The sequence below is a fragment of the Dermacentor variabilis genome, unplaced genomic scaffold (genome assembly GCF_050947875.1).
Source record: "Dermacentor variabilis isolate Ectoservices unplaced genomic scaffold, ASM5094787v1 scaffold_12, whole genome shotgun sequence".
In the NCBI taxonomy this organism is placed as follows: domain Eukaryota; kingdom Metazoa; phylum Arthropoda; class Arachnida; order Ixodida; family Ixodidae; genus Dermacentor; species Dermacentor variabilis.
Genome location: NW_027460280.1, coordinates 48,914,210 through 48,934,697, shown reverse-complemented (window position 1 = coordinate 48,934,697; position 20,488 = coordinate 48,914,210). Strand labels below are relative to the sequence as shown.

At 47.7% G+C, this 20,488-nt stretch overlaps 1 protein-coding gene across 2 annotated transcripts in view; it reads right to left on the bottom strand.

Moving 5' to 3' along the window:
* Positions 1-11,147: 11,147 nt before the first annotated feature.
* LOC142566213 (uncharacterized) overlaps positions 11,148-20,488 on the bottom strand; it is a 71,705-nt gene continuing 62,364 nt past the window's right edge. For both annotated transcript variants that reach the window (XM_075677054.1, XM_075677055.1), the window contains exon 3: positions 11,148-19,146. In XM_075677054.1, the coding sequence (XP_075533169.1) occupies positions 11,963-19,146 (7,184 nt within the window). In that variant the 3' untranslated portion in view covers positions 11,148-11,962. The remainder of the gene's footprint in view (positions 19,147-20,488) is intronic.

The window sequence follows — 20,488 nt, the reverse complement described above, 5'->3', positions numbered from 1 at the left end:
TGGAGAAGATGGTATTGACGCGCCTGGACTGATTGCTGATGAACATGAATGTCTACCCTCCGCAAATGTCAGGGTTCACAAGGGGCCGCAACAGCATAGACAACGTGATTAGCCTGATCAACTGCGTAAAACTCAACAAAGCTACACGCAACATCACTATGGCGCTCTGTGGCCATGATTGGCCCTTGCGCCATAAAACAGCACATATCATCATCATCACGCAACATCACTAACGGCGTATTCCTCGACATCAAGGGAGCGTTCGATAGCGTGCCTCATGAGGGTATCTTATACGCTCTGACGTCCGTTGGAGTTGGTGTTAGTATGTACCGCTGGATCTGAGACTACCTCACTTATCGATCAGTCTATATTTCCACAAAAGAAAGGGACACAGCTCCGCACACAATGCATCGACGAGTTCCCCAGGGGGTTGTTTTATGTCGGACATTATTTAACATCTCTCTTATTCGACTGGAGAAGTACATTCCCACATCAGTTGAAATCTCCCTATATGCAGATGACACCTGTAAGGGGAGCTATGGTCGCAACAGACGTGTTCTACGAGCAATATCGAAGAAAGCTGTCAATCTATTCAATAATTTTTATTCGCACTAGTTCTAAATTTGTCACCAGAGTGCGCCGTCATTGTTTTCACTACGCGTGATGTCTCATTAAAGGTTGCGCACTCGCCCATTCGGTATGTGTCAAGTCAAGTTTCTGGGTGCGAAAATCGACAGACTAATGACGTGGACACCCTATATTCCAATATTAAAAGAAAAAATTGGGTCATGCGCAAGCATGTTCCGTGTACTATCAAGCAACACTGGGGGATGCTCCGTAAATGATCTGCTACGCATGTATGCGGCTCTCTGTGAGGGTATCCTACGGTACAGCCTTCCTATGCCACAGGCACTTCCCAAACCAACATAAAAGGACGCACTGGTGCGCAAGCAAAAGCCATGAGGGTGTGACAGCCTGGGACTACCATGACAGCCTCGGACTACCGAAAAATACATTGCAGAAAGCAGACGCCTATCGGTTCCTAGTGTCTCTGCAGCAAGAGTTTCTTAGAGTTCATATGCGCTTTGCTGCCAGAGTGCCGGGTCATCTGCTTTCTTCAGACAGTGTTCCCGTGGTGCGGAGCGTGCTCCCGGTGAATTATCAAAGCCCTTCTAGGCCGATGGAACCACCATGGAAATTTCCTTTGTGATCAATTGTCACTTTCGTGCCTGCGTTCAAGAGCAAGAAAAATACTCCCGGCCCAGCGCTGACATAGTTTGCTCTAGGGCATATTAAAGCCAGTTACAGAGCCCACCGTCATATTCACACTGGTGGTTCCGTTACGCCAACATTATCTGCCATCGGTGTCTAGATTCCGTCTGCGAGTGTTACCGTCCCTGCCACTCTCAGTCACCGCACTTCAGCTACAGCCACTGAACTAGCTGCACTGCCGGCAGCTTTTATCTACATCACAGACCAGAGAGCTGAGTCTTGGGCCATCTTCACCGACTCAAGAGCGGTCCTGCAGTCCCCGAAGTCGCCACGCATGCAGGGACAACTCGTCATGGACATCAGACGCCCGTGTAATAAAGCCTGCGAGCTGTATCACAGCGTTGTGCTGCAGTGCTTACCAGCCCGCTGCGGAAAACAAGGCAACGTCCAGGCTGGACATGCTGCCAAAGCTGGACACGACACTTCGAGAGAAATGGTCCAGATACCTTTCCCGAGAAAAGACGCGGTGACACTGGTATCTGCACATGCTTGGCGTTTCCAGCGATCGCTCTAGACAGATGCAAGCCATCAGTACTGAGCCCTAGACAAAATTTATCGATCGTGTGACTTTTACATGCCGCGAGGTTTCAATAGACAAGAAAGACCAAACATGCCTACACCTCATCAAACTCAACGCGGCCTACACGAACTACTTCAAGTGCAAGGTTAAACTGACTGACTCGCCAATGTGCTTTGGCCTGCAACATGATCTGCGACATACTCTGTCGCAACAGGACCTGCAACATGCTCGGTGTGACTACTGCCGCTACGCATCAGAGAGATAGTCTTTGAAGGCGGCACTACACCTTCAGCGGCACTCGAGCTTGGAACTGCGGCACATTCTCGGCCCATGGAAAAGCACCACCTGCGCGTTACGCGCCACGAAAGCGCTGCATACGTTCCTGCGGGCTACGCGCCTTAACGAAACTTGTTTCTATATTGTATGTGTGTCCCTGTGTGGCTGCATGTGCTGTTAAGTGTTTATCACTGTATATATCATAATCATCACCCAGCACGTGGAGTTACATGTCAGGCGAACAGCCATATGCAGGCTAACATGTCCAGCATATCATTAAAGCTTGTTTCTCTTTCTCACTCTCTCTCTCCCAACTCACACGCAAACTTCTTCATCATCATCGTCACCCTATTTGTATGTCTACTGCAGGACGAAGGCCTCTCCCTGCGATCTCCGATTACCCCTGTCCTGCGCCAACTGATTCCAACTTGCGCCTGCGAATTTTCTAACTTTATCACCCCACCTAGTTTTCTGCCGTCCTCGACTGCGCTTCCCTTCTCTTGGCGCCCATTCTGTAACTCTAATGGTACGCCGGTTATTCATCCTACCCATTACATGGCCTGCCCAGCTCCATTTCTTTCTTTTAATGCCAATTAGAATATTGATTATTCCCTTTTTCTCTCTGATCCACACCGCTATCTTCCTGTCTCTTAACGTTAAGCCTAACATTTTTTTCGCTCCATCGCTCTAACGCGGTCCTTAACATGTTCTTGAGCTTCTGTGACAACCTCCAAGTTTCTGCCCCATATGTTAGCACTGGTAGGATGGATTGATTGTACACCTTTATTTTAAATGAAAATGGTAAGCTCCCAGTCAGGATCTGGCAACCCTGGCGTATGCACTCCAATCCATTTTTATTCTTCTGTAAACTTCCTTCTCTTGATCAGGGTACGTTGTGAGTAATTGACCTAGATAAACGTACTTCTTCACAGACTCTATAGGCTGACTGGCGATCCTGAACTCTTGTTCCCTTGCCAGGCTATTGGTCATTATCTTTGTCTTCTGCATAATAATCTTCAATCCCACTCTTACACTTTCTCTGTGAAGGTCCTCAATCATTTGTTGTAATTCGTCCTCAGTGTTGCTTAACAGGACAATGTCATCTGCAAACCGAAGGTTGCCGGGATATTCGCCATTGATCCTCACTCCCAAGCCTTCCCAGTTTAATAGCTTGAGTACTTATTCCATGTAATTTTTTTTATTTATTAACAGATACTGCAGGCCCTTCTCGGGCCCATGCAGGAGTGAATACTTAGAATACAAACAAGAGAAGTAAATTTAAACTAATTACTTGGCGTAATTGCAAAAATATAATACATACAAAAGTGGAAAAACATGGCAATACACTGGACATAGATGATATAAATGAATGCTCGAGCAAGGGAATATCATCAACTCAGAGTGTACTCCGCTATTGGACTCGAATTTCAACAAAAGTTGATATTACTAATACATTGGACAAATGATTCCAACGAGGCGGAGTTCACTGCCTCCTCAGATAACGTATTCCAATAGTAAATTGCGCGAGGAAATAAAGAGTACTTGTGAACATTATGTGGCTGACTGGTTGTCTAATAGTTTTACTGTGGTGCGTTCTCTTTGATCGTTTGAAATGATCCTGAAGATATCGTTCCCGTGATAGTTTAAAGTTCTCGTGATAAAGTTGGTAAATAAATGTTTATCTAGATATTATCCTGCACTGCTCAAGTTTTGTAGGTTGGCCCTATTACGTAAGTTACTGACACTAGAGTGACGGCAGTAAACATAATAAGTAAAACGCAAAGCTAAATTCTGTACTCCTTCGATTTTATTAATCAAGTATTGTTGCGAATAGCATTGGAGATATTGTGTCTTTTTGCCTGACCCCTTTCTTTATAGGTATCTTTCTACTTTTGCGGAGAACCAAGGTAGCTGTGGAATCTTTGTAGATATTGCTCAAGATATTCACGTATGCCTCCTGTACTCCTTGATTACGTAATGCCTCTATGACGGCTGGTATCTCTACAGAGGCAAGTGCCTTTTCTTAATCTATGAAAGCCATATAAATAGGTTGATTGAACTCTGCATATTTCTCGATTTCCTAATTGATGACATGGATGTGCTTAATTGTAGAGTATCCCTTCCTGAACTCACGCAAACTTACGCCCACTCTATCGCCAACGTATCAAGAGTATAAGTGAATGGACGCACATTTGAATAAATACGCCGAAGCATTGGTGACTGTGACTAAACCGACAACACACAAATGTTTGAAGCTCAACGTTTCGTGACGGTCCACAGAGTAAGCGGGTGACTAACGATAATATGTCTTTGCAGCAAGCTATTACAAAGTACGGATAATCTACGTTCCAAGGCTAGTCCGCAACTTCTATATGTTCTATATGTAGTTTTTATATGTTCGCTTTGGATTTTCGCTTTGAGTACGCGAACTGAAATTGTGCAAGTCAGGCCGCGCATGCATGTCTTGTGAAAACGGAACAACAAACGTGCTGAGTGGTTAAATTGTTCCGTGAGCTGTTTTGTGCCGTTCGCCGCAACACGCAATAAGTTTTCGCTTGTTTTCCCTCGCTCGCGTTCTGTGCACTACTTAATTCTAGCACTGCTTCAATGAACTTGGGTGAGCTGTCTTACCTTTTCTATGAATGAATGGCAATAATAAATGGTCCATCTCGACACTTATACTAACCTGTCAAAGCACGTTTTCTTTTTTTTTTTTTGGTTCACAACGAATTCGAAGAATATTTTCGTGAACATCGCGCTATCTTCACGGAAACTTGTCATTTTTACTCAGTCTGCGAAAAAAAAATACCTAGAGGCAAATGTGCATGTACCAACGTGCGCCAGGTGTTTTATTCCATTTGCAAAATATATTCGAGCCGCTAAAATGCTTAATACGTTGGGGGCGAAATGCTAAAACACTCGCGTACTTATTTTCACGAGGTCGCGGGATCGAATCCCGGCCACGGCGGCCGCATTTCGATGGGGGTGAAATGCGAAAACACCCGCTTAGACTTAGGTGCATGTTAAAGAATCCCAGGTGGTCGAAATTTGCGGAGTCCTCCACTACGGCGTGCCTCATAATCAGAAAGTGGTTTTGGAACGTAAAACCCCATTATTTAATTAATTACTTATTTTTAGGCGCACGTTAAAGAACTCCTTGCGGTCCAATTATTCCGGAGTCCCTCACTACGTCGTGCCTTATAATCAGATCGGGGTTCTGGCGCGTAAAGCCCCATAATCTTAAAAAAATGCCTAAACCGCGTAAAAAATGTATTGCTATAAAATAGCGCTGCCTTCACACACACACACACACACACACACACACACACACACACACACACACACACACACACACACACACACACACACACACACACACACACACACACACACACACACACACACACACACACACACACGCACGCACGCACGCACGCACACACACACACCACAAAATATAGACAAGACTAGTCGCGGTCCTAGGCTTAACAGATTATTTTCCGTACGGCCAGCTAGCGTTTGCCCTTGAGTGAAATAAATGAAGTTGACGTGGTGATAAACCACACAGAACGATTCTCTCTTTTTTGGGGGGGAGGGGGGAGAGTTGTAGTAAAGACACGAGAGAAAGATATGTAAACCAAGGTACATGCCATTGTCTTACAAGATATGCCGCTTGGCCACGTGCATGACTGGCTGCATTAGTCACGTACATCGCGCTTCACGTATTCGACAGCCTCAATCGTGCGAATGCAACCTGTTATTTTGCACATGTGCATGAGCTCTTTAAAATTTGCCCAACGTAGTTTAGCAATTGTTGAGCTTCTGTAGAAGCTACTGTGTTTTCTGTTTCTGCGATAGTATATGTAGAGCGATATATATGAGATCCACATCGGCATGGAGGAACACCGTATGTTCTCGTACAGCGTATAAAAACTTAAAACCAAAACAAAGAACAAGTGTTGTTCTGCAGAATTACTACTATGAACCAAAGTTCCGCTGCAATACAGCAATACAACGAAAAACGAAGATGCTGAAGCAGAAAATCCGACACGTGATCGAAAGTTACACGTCATTCAGGCACTGAGGGCCGGTGGCGCCATGTATGTCCTCGCCTCCAATATACGTGTATATACATAAATTGTTTAATTTAGGTGCACCAAATTTTTAATAAGCAGATGGGCCAGCTAGCAGGAGTACAGTGCTGTGTCCTCAATTACTACAGATAGCAGAATTCTAACCTTAGAACTAAATTACTCGATGGGTGGACATAACTGACCAAGTGACGAAATTTCACTTATATTTTTGTTTCTAATTCATTTACAGCACATATTGCAATTTACGAATTGTAATTAGTGAATTTGAAAGTCATATAGACTTGGAACGAATTCTGAAGATACCCGCCGTGGTTGCTCAGTCGCTATGGTGTTAGGCTGCTGAGCACGAGGTCGCGGGATCGAATCCCGGCCACGGCGGCCGCATTTCGATGGGGGCGAAATGCAAAAACATCCGTGTACTTAGATTTAGGTGCACGTTAAAGAACCTCAGGAGGTCGAAATTTCCGGAGTCCCCACAAAACCCCATCATTTAAAATTCTGAAGATCGCATCGGTTTCGAGATATGCGCCATCAAACTTGTGGCAAAAGTTTTTCACTTACTTTTTTTTCAGAAAACGTTGTTTCATGCATTGAAGCACAAAAATAACTGCAACGTCAATGTATTTCGTTCCACACTTTGAAAATGAATATCTCGAAATTCGTATCTCCTTGAGAATTCGTTCCTTGCTTTGCGGACTCACAGGCTGCCATTCGTAAATTGCAATATGTGCCGTAAAATAAATATATAGGAAGTTATTTGAGAAATTTTTATTTTATGAATTAACCCGTCGATTATGCGTTTTGATTTTTTCGCAAGAGTAATGCTGACCTCATTGAGTAACTTAGTTCAAGGGTTAGGACTGCGCTATATCTGCCACAGACAAGTTTTAAAAAAAATTTGGTTCAGCTAAACAAAAATTACCATCATCTTCTTATTCTAGAGTTTTACGTGCCAAAACAACGATCTGGTTAGGAGGCACGCCGTATAGTGGGGGGCTGCGCAATAATTTTTACCACGTGTGTTTCTTTAACGTACACCCAATGCACGCTACACGGGCGTTCTTGCTTTTCGCCCACATCGAAATGCGGCGGCCGCGGCCGGGATAAAGCAAACTTGGTATATATATATATATATATATATATATATATATATCTTGAAGAGACGGACAATAATTGCACGAGAAATCTAAATGTGTAATCGGCTAATTAGCGAAATTTCACTGCCGCATTTACTCACGGTCTCATCCGCCGTGGTGGTGTGGTGGCTAAGATGTTGTGCTACTAGGTCCGAGAGCACGGGGTCGAATCCCGGCCGCGGCTGCCGCATTCCGATGGGGGTGAAACGCAAAAACGCCCGTGTACCGTGCATTGGGGGCACATTTAAGAACCCAAGAGGGTAAAAATTATTCCGAAGTCCCTCACTACGGCGTGCCTCATAATGGAATCGTGGTTTTGGCAAGTAAAATCCCAGAATTAATTCATTAGTTATTCGAATCTCGGCCGATAGTCTGCTATTTATTCTTACTTTTTTTAACATTGGTGAAGAAACTCCGCGTTGGCTTAGATTTGAGGATCCGTTACGAGCTGTCGGAACTGGAAAAAATGGCATGCCGTTAATGCCAGCGCTAACAGACAGCATTGTAGCCATTACTATACGCTGCCGCAGCCTCACCGTCACTATATGTATCTCACTGTAACGGTGCACTATTTTGACCGCATTCAATGCGCGCAGTGCGGGCAGAGGCATTGTTTCTTTCAATTGCGCTTTCGGCAAGACGAGGAGGTGATGCCGGAACAGTGGTGTAGTGAGCTGGGGTAACTACGTGACTGGCGCTGGACTGCGGTAATAAAGGTCATTCCTATGTTGTTGTTGTTGTTGCTGTCGTCGTTTACTATTATCGTGGTCGGCATGCGTTCAAGAAAAGTATTCTTTCTTATCTTCTGACCTTCCGAATTAGGCGAAACTGCTTAGACTCGAGGCTGGCCTAGATTCGATAAATATGGTAATTACGTTTCTAACTAATTACTTTTGCGGTACACATTGCAGTTTATCGGAATGGTATACAGCCGGTGAGTTCGCAGGGCGTATTCACTTGGAACAAATTCTCAGGATCGCACCAATTTTGAAAAATTCATTCCCGAAGTGTGCGATCAACACATCGGCGTTCTAGTTGTTATCATCACACGGGGAGCGGTTTTCCATGTCTGCCTATGCGCACCCGCCGTGGTTTCTTAGTGGCTGTGGTGTTGGGACGGCAAACACGAGGTCGCGGGATTAAATTCCGGCCACGGCGGCTGTATTTCGATGGGGGCGAAATGCGAAGACAGCCGTGTACTTAGGTGCACGTTAAACAACCACAGGTGGTCCGAATTTCCCGAGTCTCCGACTACGGTGGGCCTCATAATCAGATCGTGGTTTTGGCACGCAAAACCCCATAATTTTTATATTTACCTATGCGGAGCCATCACATGGGATGTGGCTGCGCGTGTCCGAAAACTTATTGTGCATGGTTACAAAAGCGGGGCGTCGAACCGGAAAAAATACTGATTTGGTACGGGTTCGGGTTCAACGCGCTCCGATTTCGTTCCGGTTCAGTTCCGATTCGGAAAAAGAAATTTTATGAGGGTTCGCGAACCAGTTCGGCACGGTACACTTTATCTTGTCCAACGATGGCAACATTCTACAGAGTGCTATTGACTATAGTACGCAGGGCGCATGCGTATAGGTTATGTCAGGAAGTGGAAGGAATGGGCTCCCTGGCCCATGGCTGCAGTAGAAATTTACGGGGGCGTTCGAATAGTTAAAATTTCTAATCGAATTGAATGCAAATATTCGATAATAACGACCGTCGAGTATCGAATCGAGTGTCGAATGCTCACAATTTATAAAAAAGTGGAAATGAAGAGTTTTATGGATGTGATACAATACGATCACATTTGGTGCACGGTGACAGTAAAAGTAATGAAAAGGAAGAAGGGCACGTCCCACATGCATTCAGTAGAATGTAGTGCTCGTTGAAAGAGCTGAAGGCAATACTGTAGCACCGCGCATCATTTTGAAAGACTTTAAGCGTGTTGAGATGGGCCAAATATAGAGTTGCTTTGTCTATATCGAAACAGCCAATTCATAGGCTGCCTAAGACAAGACATGCTTACTCGACGACTTTTTGCGTGCATGTCTCCACTTGCATCAGTCGTCCTCCCTTTAGTCTGCAAGAACTGTTGCCGTCCCTCATAGTATTCGTACGAAACTATAAGAATTGGCCTTGAGGATGCAGAGTAGATCCGGGTGTTGAGATGTGTTGGTGTTGTTTCACCACGTTACATAAATCTGTATTTTTCTGTTAAGAGAAGGCATGTATTGCTGGTAAAAAAAAAAGAAAGTTGGTTATAGTGTGTTTTGAAAAACGCATGTTATCATTCCCTTAGACATGTTTTGCAAGATATATTTTATGTACCGGTGTATTGTTGCGTGAAAAGTGTTCACAAACTGTCTGCTGCCAAATACTGTAGGGGCAGGGGCCTTTGTCAAGCCGCTTAAAATAGCGGCTTTTTGCTCCTGTCCTAGCATTTGTACACTTAAAGTTGAATGCTGAAATAAAGGAATGGAATGGAATGGAAAGGAATGCCAGCAACGAAAAGAGCGGCCGCGTGGTTCCGTGGTGGATCCTATTTTGTTTGTTTGTTTGTTTGTTTGTGCACTTATTGTACGTTTTTCTTTGTCGGAGAGAGCACGACATTTACATTGTATTACATATATTACAGCTCTAAACTTCTAGTCTGCAGCAAAGAAAGAAGTTTGCAATTGACACCTCGCTCAGTTTTCTGCTTCTTGCTTGAAATACAAGCAAGTGAGGACGTTGATGTTTCCGCGAGGTTCTTTCTTACGCAACTGCACATGGCACAGGGTCTTGCGCTGACCAAGCACGGACAAAAAATGTCCCGCACATGGTGCTCCTGAGAAATGTTCGAAAAATCGAAGAGCGTCGTAATCCGCTTGGAAGCGCAAAACGCACGTTGAACCATGGCACGCAACAGAAAGCACATTTACCGTGCCGTGTAGCGCCGTTGTTACCGTACACTAAGATGGTGGCTGCATTCATATTAGCGACCACAGTGTTACTGCCACAAGAAGCTGCGGTGATGATGAACCGGTGTGTTTTCCTATTTTTCCCTTCTCGATAACAGCATCATTATTGCTCTCCGCGTATACTATAGCGTGCGCGTTTTGCTGTTTATCTAGTTATAGTAGCAAGCTGACATACAGCGGCCGAATTGGGAGATTCAACGGAAACGGCACTTCGGCTGAGCCCCTGAAGCAAAGTTTCGGCCGTGAAACAGAATTGGCATGGCCGACCTCAGAAGTACAAGTGTTTCTGTTTAGGACTATTCCCGTTCTCGCGCAGGGTAACGCAACTCAGGAGTCGCAACAATCTGCTCGTGGTGTGTGCCGACTGAAGAAATCAGTATTTCGAAGAATCGCTTATTTATTGAGCAACCATATATGGGCTTGAACCGCTTCGTGCCGAACCGGTAACCGCTGTTACTTTTTTTTTTTTTTGGTTCAAGTTCGGTTCGGGTTCAGGCATGTTATAAGATCATCGGTGCGGGTACAGGTTTAGTTCCGGCTAAAATTCCGGCTCGGGTACGGTTTTCGGTTCGGGCTCGGTTCGGTTCGACATCCTGGACAAAAGCAGTTGTCATAAAGATGCGTTGGGCGTTATGTATGGTAGATTTTCGGGCTTCCGCCAGCCCTTGGGTTGCTGGGGCCGCTTCGACTTACAAGTGATATATATCAAGCCTCATGAACCTGATAATGAGCCGATAGGAGGAACCCCTTTTTCTCCCCCTCACTTGGTTTTGATGTATACTAGTGGTTTGCTCGAGAAGGGCGTCTCATGAATGTTCTTCTCGGCTGACGATGTGGTGCGCCGTAAAGTGTGACAACGATGGGTGAGCTTGCTCGCAAACATAAAAGATAACTGTGAGTTATAAATGTTCCTTTATTTTATTTTATTTTCAGTCACCACTGTCGCGATATTTTGCTTTATCGTAGTCTGACCTAGGCCTGCTTTCATTTACTTTATTCTTCTCTTTTTTGTACAATCTTGAATATGCCGTTACCGTTTTCTTTTTAAAACCGCAAGTTGATTGTTGATTCGCATTGCTTCAATCCGCGCCGTGCGAGTATCAACGGTCTCTAGACACGCAACAGGCGCTCACTGGAAAAATAAAATTCGGGCGTGTTTTTAGTAAATGCTAAGTGCAAATATAAAGAAGCCTGTCTGGATTTAGTTTGTACAAGACTGACCAGGCACTAGTGGCCAGCTTCTGTAGTTCGTCATGTGCAACAGCCGAGTAATGGGCGCGTAAAAACAGATTCACAATGAAATACCCATAGCGTATGATCATCCGCTACAATGATACTGAATGCTATAGTGCACACTTCATAGCTCATTTAAATTTGGGCTGCAAAGCCAGGAAAGAAAAGGACCAAAGTTCTGCCTTGATTCAAGAATATTTTTCAGCGTTTCTTATCGGTGGTTAGGGAGCTTTCATTTTTTTTTCTTTTTGTCACGCGACAAGAACACAAGCGGTTGATGGACCGAAGCGCGTTTTCGTTTGCCCGTCTTCCAGAAACCGAAGCGCGGTTTGACAGTTTGTCCATTACCATGGCTGCACCAAATCCTTCCTTGTCTGCTGGCGAACAGGTACGCGCATCGCAGACTCTCGAAGCACACGGATGTGGCACACTCTTTTTTTTATTGTGTGGCAAGCACCAATGAGCCACGCGCAGTCTTTACATGGCGGGCGGATAGAGACCGCCCCTGGCGCTCTCGTGCCGGATGTCTCGCTTGAGCGCGTCCATAACGATCTTGCTGCGGGGAAGCAACGTTGCCGGGAACATAGTGCTACTGATGGCCGTCTGTACAATCGTGAGGAGCTGGCGGGCCAGGTCGCGGTGGATGATCTCGTGGTTGAATTTCAACACATCTTCCACGCCGGCGATGACGTTTCGAAGCGCGCGCGGCGGCAGCGGCAGCATCACTTTGGGCAAGTTTCGCATGCTGCCCTCGTCCATGCGCACGATCTCGTCCCGGTTTGCTGTCCGGAGGTACTGCAGGAACTGCGTGATCGAGCGCTCCTCGGTTGTCGTGTGCACCTTGCGGATCACCGTCCACATCTCCTTGCGAAGTTGCTTGTCGATCTTGACAACGATCTCGAGCGGGATGTACTGCTGAAGATCGAGCCTGCGCAGCAGGTCGGCAATGCGCACACGCAACTCGCGCGTCACCTTGCGCAGCGCGAACTTGTTGTCCACGAAGGCGGCCACAGCCTTGATGAAGTGGCCCTCGACGCTCGCCGTGCCCGTAGGCAAGGCTCCGCCGCGCAGCACCGTGTCCAGCAGCCGCAGCAATGTCTGCACGTTCACGTTGCTCTCGGACTTTTGCGTCACCTTTGTGGCGAGAACAAAGAGGATGTCGTTGACTAGGACGAGCTTGAGTGGCTGTGGGATAATGTCGGCGCGCACGGGCACCCGATCGATGACGTTGACGAGGCGCTTCTCGGTGCCGTCCGTATAGTTGTAGAGGCGGAGCAGACGCATGGCCACTGCAGCGATGCTGCCCACCACTTCAGGTTCACGACTCCGGGCCGCAATGAGCGCATCCCGCACCAGGCCAACTACCGTCTGAAGGTCGTTCGGCGTCCAGCTGGGGAAGTCTTCAAATATGCTGCGCACAAGTTCGACTGGCGCAGGACCTGGCAGTGTCCTGAGGTACTTTTTGAGGTTTCGCAACGCGCTTAGAGGCTCGCTCTGGAGTCTGCGTAGCACCTCGTTTATGTACTTGATGACTGGCTTCAACTCGGAAGTGCCCTTGACCAATCGTGAGAGGCGATTTCTAAAGTGTGTCAGCAAGTCTGCTACTTCTTTAATGGGCAACGCACTCGTCCCAGCTCTCTCATCTAACACTTTGACAAGTTTCATGCTAAGGTTAGCTTGCTCGTGGACGTCGCTGTGTTTCAGTAGCGCTGAGATAATATCCGTAACTATTTCCACTGCATAGTCCTGGCTTGGCGCGAACTTAATTAGTGTATCGAGGATGGGTTTTGGAATATGCTGAGCCCTGTTTATCATGTGGTGCAATAGTGAAGGAAGTATCGCTGTCTGTATAGGTGGGAGAGATCGGATGATTGGCCTTGTTATCGCTGTTGGAATGTCCTGAAGGAGCAGTAGGCTGTTTCTTGGCCACAACGAGGGAACCAGCGTAACTGCGGCGTGAATGGCGCGAAGTAATTGCTGAGCGAGAGTGACAGTCATCTGGTCAGTCGTGAGCAGACGCATGGCTACTACCAGTAAGTTACCTCGAACGGTAGGATCGAGAGCAGGCGACACAAGGTCAAGCGACAGCTCTTTCGTAAGATGGGTGATTTTGTAATCACGATCTTCGACTTCTTTTGCAATGTTGTCAACCAAGCCAGGTGGTAACTCATACGTCGGCCAGTGAACGTACGACAGAGGTGTCATGGCGCTTTTTGGAATTGCTGACAGCTGCACAGGAGTCTTCTTAAGTAGGCTGGCAATTATGTATTGTATAGAGCGTGGATATTTTGACTCTTCGGGAGGATGGGAGTTCAACTTTACAGCTATATCATGCAAGTTCGCAGGCGAAGAAGGTTTGCTGGCAGTAATGGACCCTAAAACTAGCAGAATCTGCTTTACTGCCGTTAAGCCTTCAACAGGACCATTGGGTTTCACGCTATCCACATCCTTGCGCAAGGTTTCGAACGTCCGTCCTGGTTTATGGTTGGGCGGCTTGAAACTGAGCAGACGTGTAACCAGATAATCGTCTACACGTCCACTCAACAAAGAAACCAGGGTCGTCAGGACAGTAGAGCGCGCAGTAGGTGACAAATATTGGAAGCCGTCGTTGCCATATAGAATGAGAGAGTCTGTTAGAGCGATCATTCGCAAGTGGGGCGCGATAAGGTCTCTTCGATGAACAATTTTGTTGAGGCTGGTAAGCAGTGGCCCTATCTGTAGTCTCGGAACGTTGTTTGTGCTTATTAACCTGAGGAGCAAGGAAACTACGTTTCCGACTACTACCGGGTTTCCGGCGGATTCTCTGACGACCGACGCTAACGCTTGTATTGTGGCTGGAGAACCGGGTGCAGTACCACGAGGATTCGGTTGTATCGAGAGTAAAAGTGTGTCTGGTAGGGGAGCCTTTGGATTTTGCAGGTACCTATGAATTGCACTGAAATTTGTGCGGGGTGCAGGTAACTCTTTCAAGAGAATTTCCAATATAGCAATCAGACGTTGTTTTTGCTTTTCCGGCACTTTGGGATTTCTTGTAATTTCTTCCAATATTTCGATCAAGAAATGTCTCAGATCGCCATCAATGCTACTCCTATTGGTTGTCTGTACGTACTGAACCAACAAATGGATGAACTCCTTCGTTGTGAGCGTGGCAACATGATGCACTGCTAGGTACGGCAGTAGAATCTCTAACACTTTGTGGACTTCTTCCGTAGGCCCATGGTATGTTCTGTTGACCAGGCTTGAAATGATATTTTCTCGAAGTGTAGCCGTCATCTTCAGCGTGAGGATACTTCTTAGGATGGTCAAGTCAATTCTTACCCCAGTTTTAAGTATCCTGTAGAGTTCCAATACCAAGCGTTCGGTTCTGTCGGTAGTTATTCCTCGAAGTTGCTCAGCAGTCAAAGCTTTCACAATTATTTGAATGAGCCTCTCATCCACTGCTCGCTCAATTTCAGGGTGACCAACGGTAATGTTGTGTGCTCCTTCGATGATATTGGGGATATCTTTTGGGTGCGACCAATTTGATATAGTCTCTATGAGTTTTAGAATGTTACCAGTAGACTCATTTGTGTGAGTTATATGATGCGATATTTTCTCTATGTTGAACTTTACCGTAGCACTTTCGGGAAACGGCGGGACCGTGAACTGGTTAACAGCTGGTGTCGGAGTAGGTAGAGTCACGACCGTGGTACCCATTGATAGAATGTTGTCCGTAGTTACGATGGTGCTGCGGAAACCAGTCGGCGTGGTTGTGTCGTTCTCCCTATTGTCTGGCCGCGGTGGCACTGTAGTCTGTTGCGGGTGCGTCACGCTGGTCGAAGTCTCTGTTGCTGGCGTGATTGTCTCTTGACCCGTAGTACTGGTAGTCTCTAATGAATAACCTCCCGTTGGTGTCTGGGTCGATGTTAAAGTCGTAGTAGATTCCGCCACCGTTGTGGTCTCTACCGAAGGAGTTTCTGTAGGTGTTTCGGCTGATGTCTTGACAATTGTACTCGTAGTCGTTGTCTCAGTTGAAGGTGTGCCTGCAGGTGTTTCAGTTGTGGTGCCATATGTGGACACCGTAACACTCGTCGACTCAATGAGCGCTGTAGTAGACCCCGTCGAAGTCGTAGTTTCTTTTGAATAACTCTCGGAGGGAGTCTCGGTTGACGTAGATGTCGTTGTCACAGTTGAGTAACTCTCGGAGGGAGTCTCGGTTGATGTTGATGTCGTTGTCACAGTTGAGTAACTCTCGGAGGGAATCTCGGTTGACGTCGTTGTCACAGTTGAGTAACTCTCGGAGGGAGTCTCGGTTGATGTCGATGTCGTTGTCACAGTTGAGTAACTCTCGGAGGGAGTCTCCGTTGATGTCGATGTCGTTGTCATCGTTGAGTAACTCTCGGAGGGAGTCTCGGTTGATGTCGACGTGGTTGTCACAGTTGAGTAACTCTCGGAGGGAGTCTCGGTTGATGTCGATGTCGTTGTCACAGTCGAGTAACTTTCGGAGGGAGTTTCCGTCGATGTCAAAGTCTTCGTCACTGTTGAAAATTTTTCAGATGGCGTCTCTGTTGCTGATGTCGTTGTTACTGTCGAATAAATCTCTGAGGGTGTCGTGGTAGATGTCGACGTCGTTGTTGCTGTCGAGTAGCTTTCGGAGGGAGTCTCCGTCGAGGTCGAAGTCGTCGTCATCGTCGAATAACTTTCTGAGGGCGTTTCCGTTGTCGACGTCGTCGTTACTGTTGAATAACTTTCTGAAGGAATCTCCGTCGACGTGGAAGTCGTCGTTGCAGTCGAGTACGATTGCGAAGAGGTCTCCGTCGACATAGAAGTCGTCGTTGCAGTCGAGAAAGTTTCCGATGGAGTCTCATTTGAACTCGTAGTTCTTGTCGAGTAACTTTCAGAGGGAGTCTCGTTTGATGTCCATACAGTGGTAGATCCTGTAGAAGTAGTCATGATTGTAGAATAAGAGCCTGTGGGTGTTTCAGTGGTCGTTGAGGTCGTACTCGATTCTTGAGGTGTTGTCCCCACTGAAGGAGTTGCTGTTACACTTTCAGTTGTGATTGCAGTTGATGTTGCCCAAGTTGACGGAGTCCCCGCAGGAGTACCAGTAGTAACAAGGGTGGTTTCAGTAGATGTGGTTGTCTCAAGCGAAGGTGTAGACGTCGGAGTCTCAAATGTAGTGGTCGTGGATTCCGTTGCAGTCGTGGCTTCATAAGAAGTCGTCGCTGTGGATACTGTGAATGTTGTCAGTGTGGACTGGCTTGCTGAGGGTGTTTCCGTCGTAGTAGAAGCCATAGAAGTTGTCTCTGTCGACTCGGTTGCTGCAGGTGTCGATGTATAAGTTGTCGACCCAGATGTTGTAGTCTCGATCGCAGGTGTCATAGTCGGAGTTTCGCTAGACAGCTCGGTTGTCATGGCCGTACGTTCTGTCGACATTGTCGTAAGCGTCGCAGCGGTTGTTTCGATTGAAGTAGAGAATTCTGGAGTTTCAGTTGTCGATAATCTTGTTTCTGTCGACGGCGTTTGCGACATTGTTTGCTCTGTAGTGCTAGTAGCCGTTGTTTCTGAACCCGTAATGGTGGATGTGGTCTCCGAAAATGGAGTTCCTGTAAGAGTTTCTGATGTGCTCGGCGTGGTTGTTGCGGTCATTTCTGTGGTGGGAACTGTGTTCGAGGCTGTAGTCGACGTTTCCATAGATGTTGGTGTTACCGTGGCGGAACCTGTAGTTTCCATATATCCGGTTGGCGTGCTTGTGGCAATGGTGGTAGTAAGTTCTGTCTCCATAGTGCTGGTACCTGTCGTTTCATAAGTTGATATCCCGGACGAAGGCGTCACTGTAGTTTCTTTTGACGTTGTTTCGGCAAACGAAGGTCTTGTTGACACTTCTGGCGATGTCTCCGTAGTCGTTTCTATTTCTGTAGTTGCCGACTCTGTCGGGGTGGTTGTGCCGTACGCTGTTGTCTTCCTGGTGGTCAGCTCTTTTCCTGGCGTGGATGTTTCTTCTATCCCACTCGATGGTGTTTCTGTAAAAGTTATTTTTGGTGTAGTTTCTACCGATAATTCCGTCGTACCGGTTGTGCTGTGCCATGTTCGCGGATGACAAGGGCCATTTGGTGCTGGTGGTATGATTATAACGCTCCAGTCGATCTTGAACCATCGCGGAACTTTTAGCAAGTAGAGTATGAGACATTCGATGTAAGAGAATGCTTTACTACTAACAGTTGGAGTCTCAAGCATGCGGAACAAAACACTGACAAGGTTTAGCTTTTCGCATGGACTGGCAACGACGGTTTCAATGGCCACAAGTATACTGTCATCCATCTTATCGAGCTGCTCAATCAGTCGCAAGAGCGTCAAATATAGGTAGGACTTTCGCTTCGGCGAAAGCCATTCATAGTACGGCCTAGTGTGAATGCGAAGCAACGCTGGTATCATTTTGCGGGCCATCTGCCTACTTATGCTACCGAACTGGAGGAGCGACGCGCTGTCGATAAGGAGGTCAAGAACTTTGCCAGGTGGCCAACTAATTGTAAGCAGAGCCGTGGCGACACCGAGAAGTGCAACCCGACGTTCGGCAGGGATTTGATGTGCCATTTTTGCGTAAATGCTGAGCTCCGTCACGAGGTAGGCGCGGACACTTGGAGACTCAAAAAGGACGCTCTTTTGAAAATCTTCCAGTAGCTGAGGAACGAGGTAGTCGTGTGCGTTGATTAGGTCCCGAATGCTGACCTTGGTGCAGTTCTTCTGGCGCTGAAACGAGGTGAGTAGGTGGCTAAACACTCGATTGTTTTCCGGGCTGATTCCTCCGCGGCGCTGGAGCTCGGTGACGATGCCGCGGATAAGCGACACGGTGCTGCCCGGCGGTTGGCAGTTGCTAGCCACGTCTATGCCGATCTTTAGCAGCAACTCGAGGGACAGTGAGGAGAGGCTGGCGTTTCTCATCGATTCGCGCACGAAGCGTAGCATGTCGTTGTATGCGCGCTCCTTCTCGAGCGTGCGCGCCCGCGAGTAGTCGGCTGCTTCAGACTCCTGCAAGCCCAGCGACTTTGGGTAGCCGTGGTCGAAGAGGGTCGCCGCCTGCCACACAAGCTGGCCGGCCGACGCCTCGTCGGGCAACGGCATCAGCGTCGATCCGGCGCACGAGCGCGACCGCGCGAAGTGACTCAGGATGGCGAGCGCATGGCGGGCCGACGTGGCCGGCAGCCGGTCCAGTTCCGAGTCCCCGGGCGGCACGTGGCGACAGTCGAACGCGTGCTCAGCCAGCAAGCGCGCCACGTGGCGGGCTTCGGCCGACCGGCGGCCGTCCTCGAACAGGGCCTCGTAGCGGCGCACCACAGGCTCCGGCAAGGTGGCGCGGCCCAGCAGCGCGCGTCCCGCGGCTCTGGCGCGCCGGGCCACGTCCCCGGGAAGCCTCTGCGCCGGTGCCGACCACAGCAGCCGCAGCATCTGGGCCTGAGCCGGCCCGTCCGCGGGCGTGGCCCTCTCGGCGAGCTGCGCGATGCGTCCCAGGTCTGCGCCCAACTGCGCGGCCGGCCACCGGGGCAGCTCGTCGAGCAGGCACTCGAACAGGTCCTCGCGCATGGCCACCCCGGGCACGGACAGATGCCTCTGCAGGTATGGCCGCAACGACCGTGCATCGGGACCCAGGGCACGCACCAAGCTCTCGCACCCTCCAGGACCGCCTGCATGCCACGGCGTCAATTTTTGAGCGGCAAAGACATACGCTCAGATCATGTGCCCGTCGCGTTTTGCGCCGTGTCGGGAAGAAGTGGCACAACTGCAACTGCTCCGATCACATAGGTGGAGACCAGTTAAAAAGGCGACACTGCGGTGAGATCTATAACTGTCGCTGCACGCGACTGCCGAACTTTAAGGTTCGCCTTTCATCAATCGTGAGCATACGAGTGTCAGTTCACTCATTAACATGCTACGTCTCTCAACAGTCGACAGCAAATACTGAAAAAATAATTTGCGCCCCTGATCGTCTTCTACCGACGTGCATGATTCCACAGTGTCAGTTAATGCTCTCTTTAAGTGGGAAAGAGAAAGTTTTCGAAAAAGCTACCATAAGCGCAGATTTTTTTGACGTGACATGTCTTAATGGCATGCTTAGGACACAGTGATGCGAGTGTATACATAGCGACAAATCTAATAGAAGCGATGATGATAGAATGTCTACTGAACCATCCACGTTGTAAGGAGGGTTTTTCATAAGCCAAAAAGAGACCATCAGTCATGGCGAGCTGAGGTCGTCAAGATCCTATAAGAGGTAAATGTATGCAACCACTCATGATAGCTGACAATTGAGTGAAGACGCCATACTGTGAATCAAACCTCGGATTATTCGCTGAAAAATTATGAATAAATGCCTTGCTGCTGTAAGGTGGAAATTCTGGCTAGTTGATCATTTATGATAATCTTTTAACTGCGCGCAAAACAAAAGCCATAACATAAAAGAGTCGTTCACAGCGTTCATTATACACCTGCATAAAGAGGTAGTTCTAATGCTCACATGCTGTCGTTGCCATTGTGATCGCATGATTTTCAGCACTCTGGTGTCATGACCTACCAAAAGGTGCAAGACTATCAAACAGTGTTCATGGCTCGGAAGTCGTTCAAGAGGACTTTCTGTTTGATGTGATTCGCGAGCATGCGCGACTGACGCACGGCAGCAGCAATGAATGAGTTATAAACTGTTCGGAAGGGGTCCGATGGAACATAACTGCAAGAGCCCGCAAATCTAGATGAACTTCGCTCGAAACTCAAGCTTGTTGGTTTTTTCATGATCACCTAAAAACAGCGTCCGAACAGTATCGCGCATTGCCGTACGCGGCAGTCACGCTATATCTCGCGATGTTGCGACCGTGCTGTGCTGATTGTTGCTCTGCGCCGAATCCACACAACTCTTCGTTCGTAAGTGCTCGTTGTCATTGGCCGGCCGCCTTTGCTAATAGTACGTCCAGCAACAGGATTGGCTGGAATTTTCGCTTGCGAACAATTCTAGCGTAAGAGCTTTTACCGCAG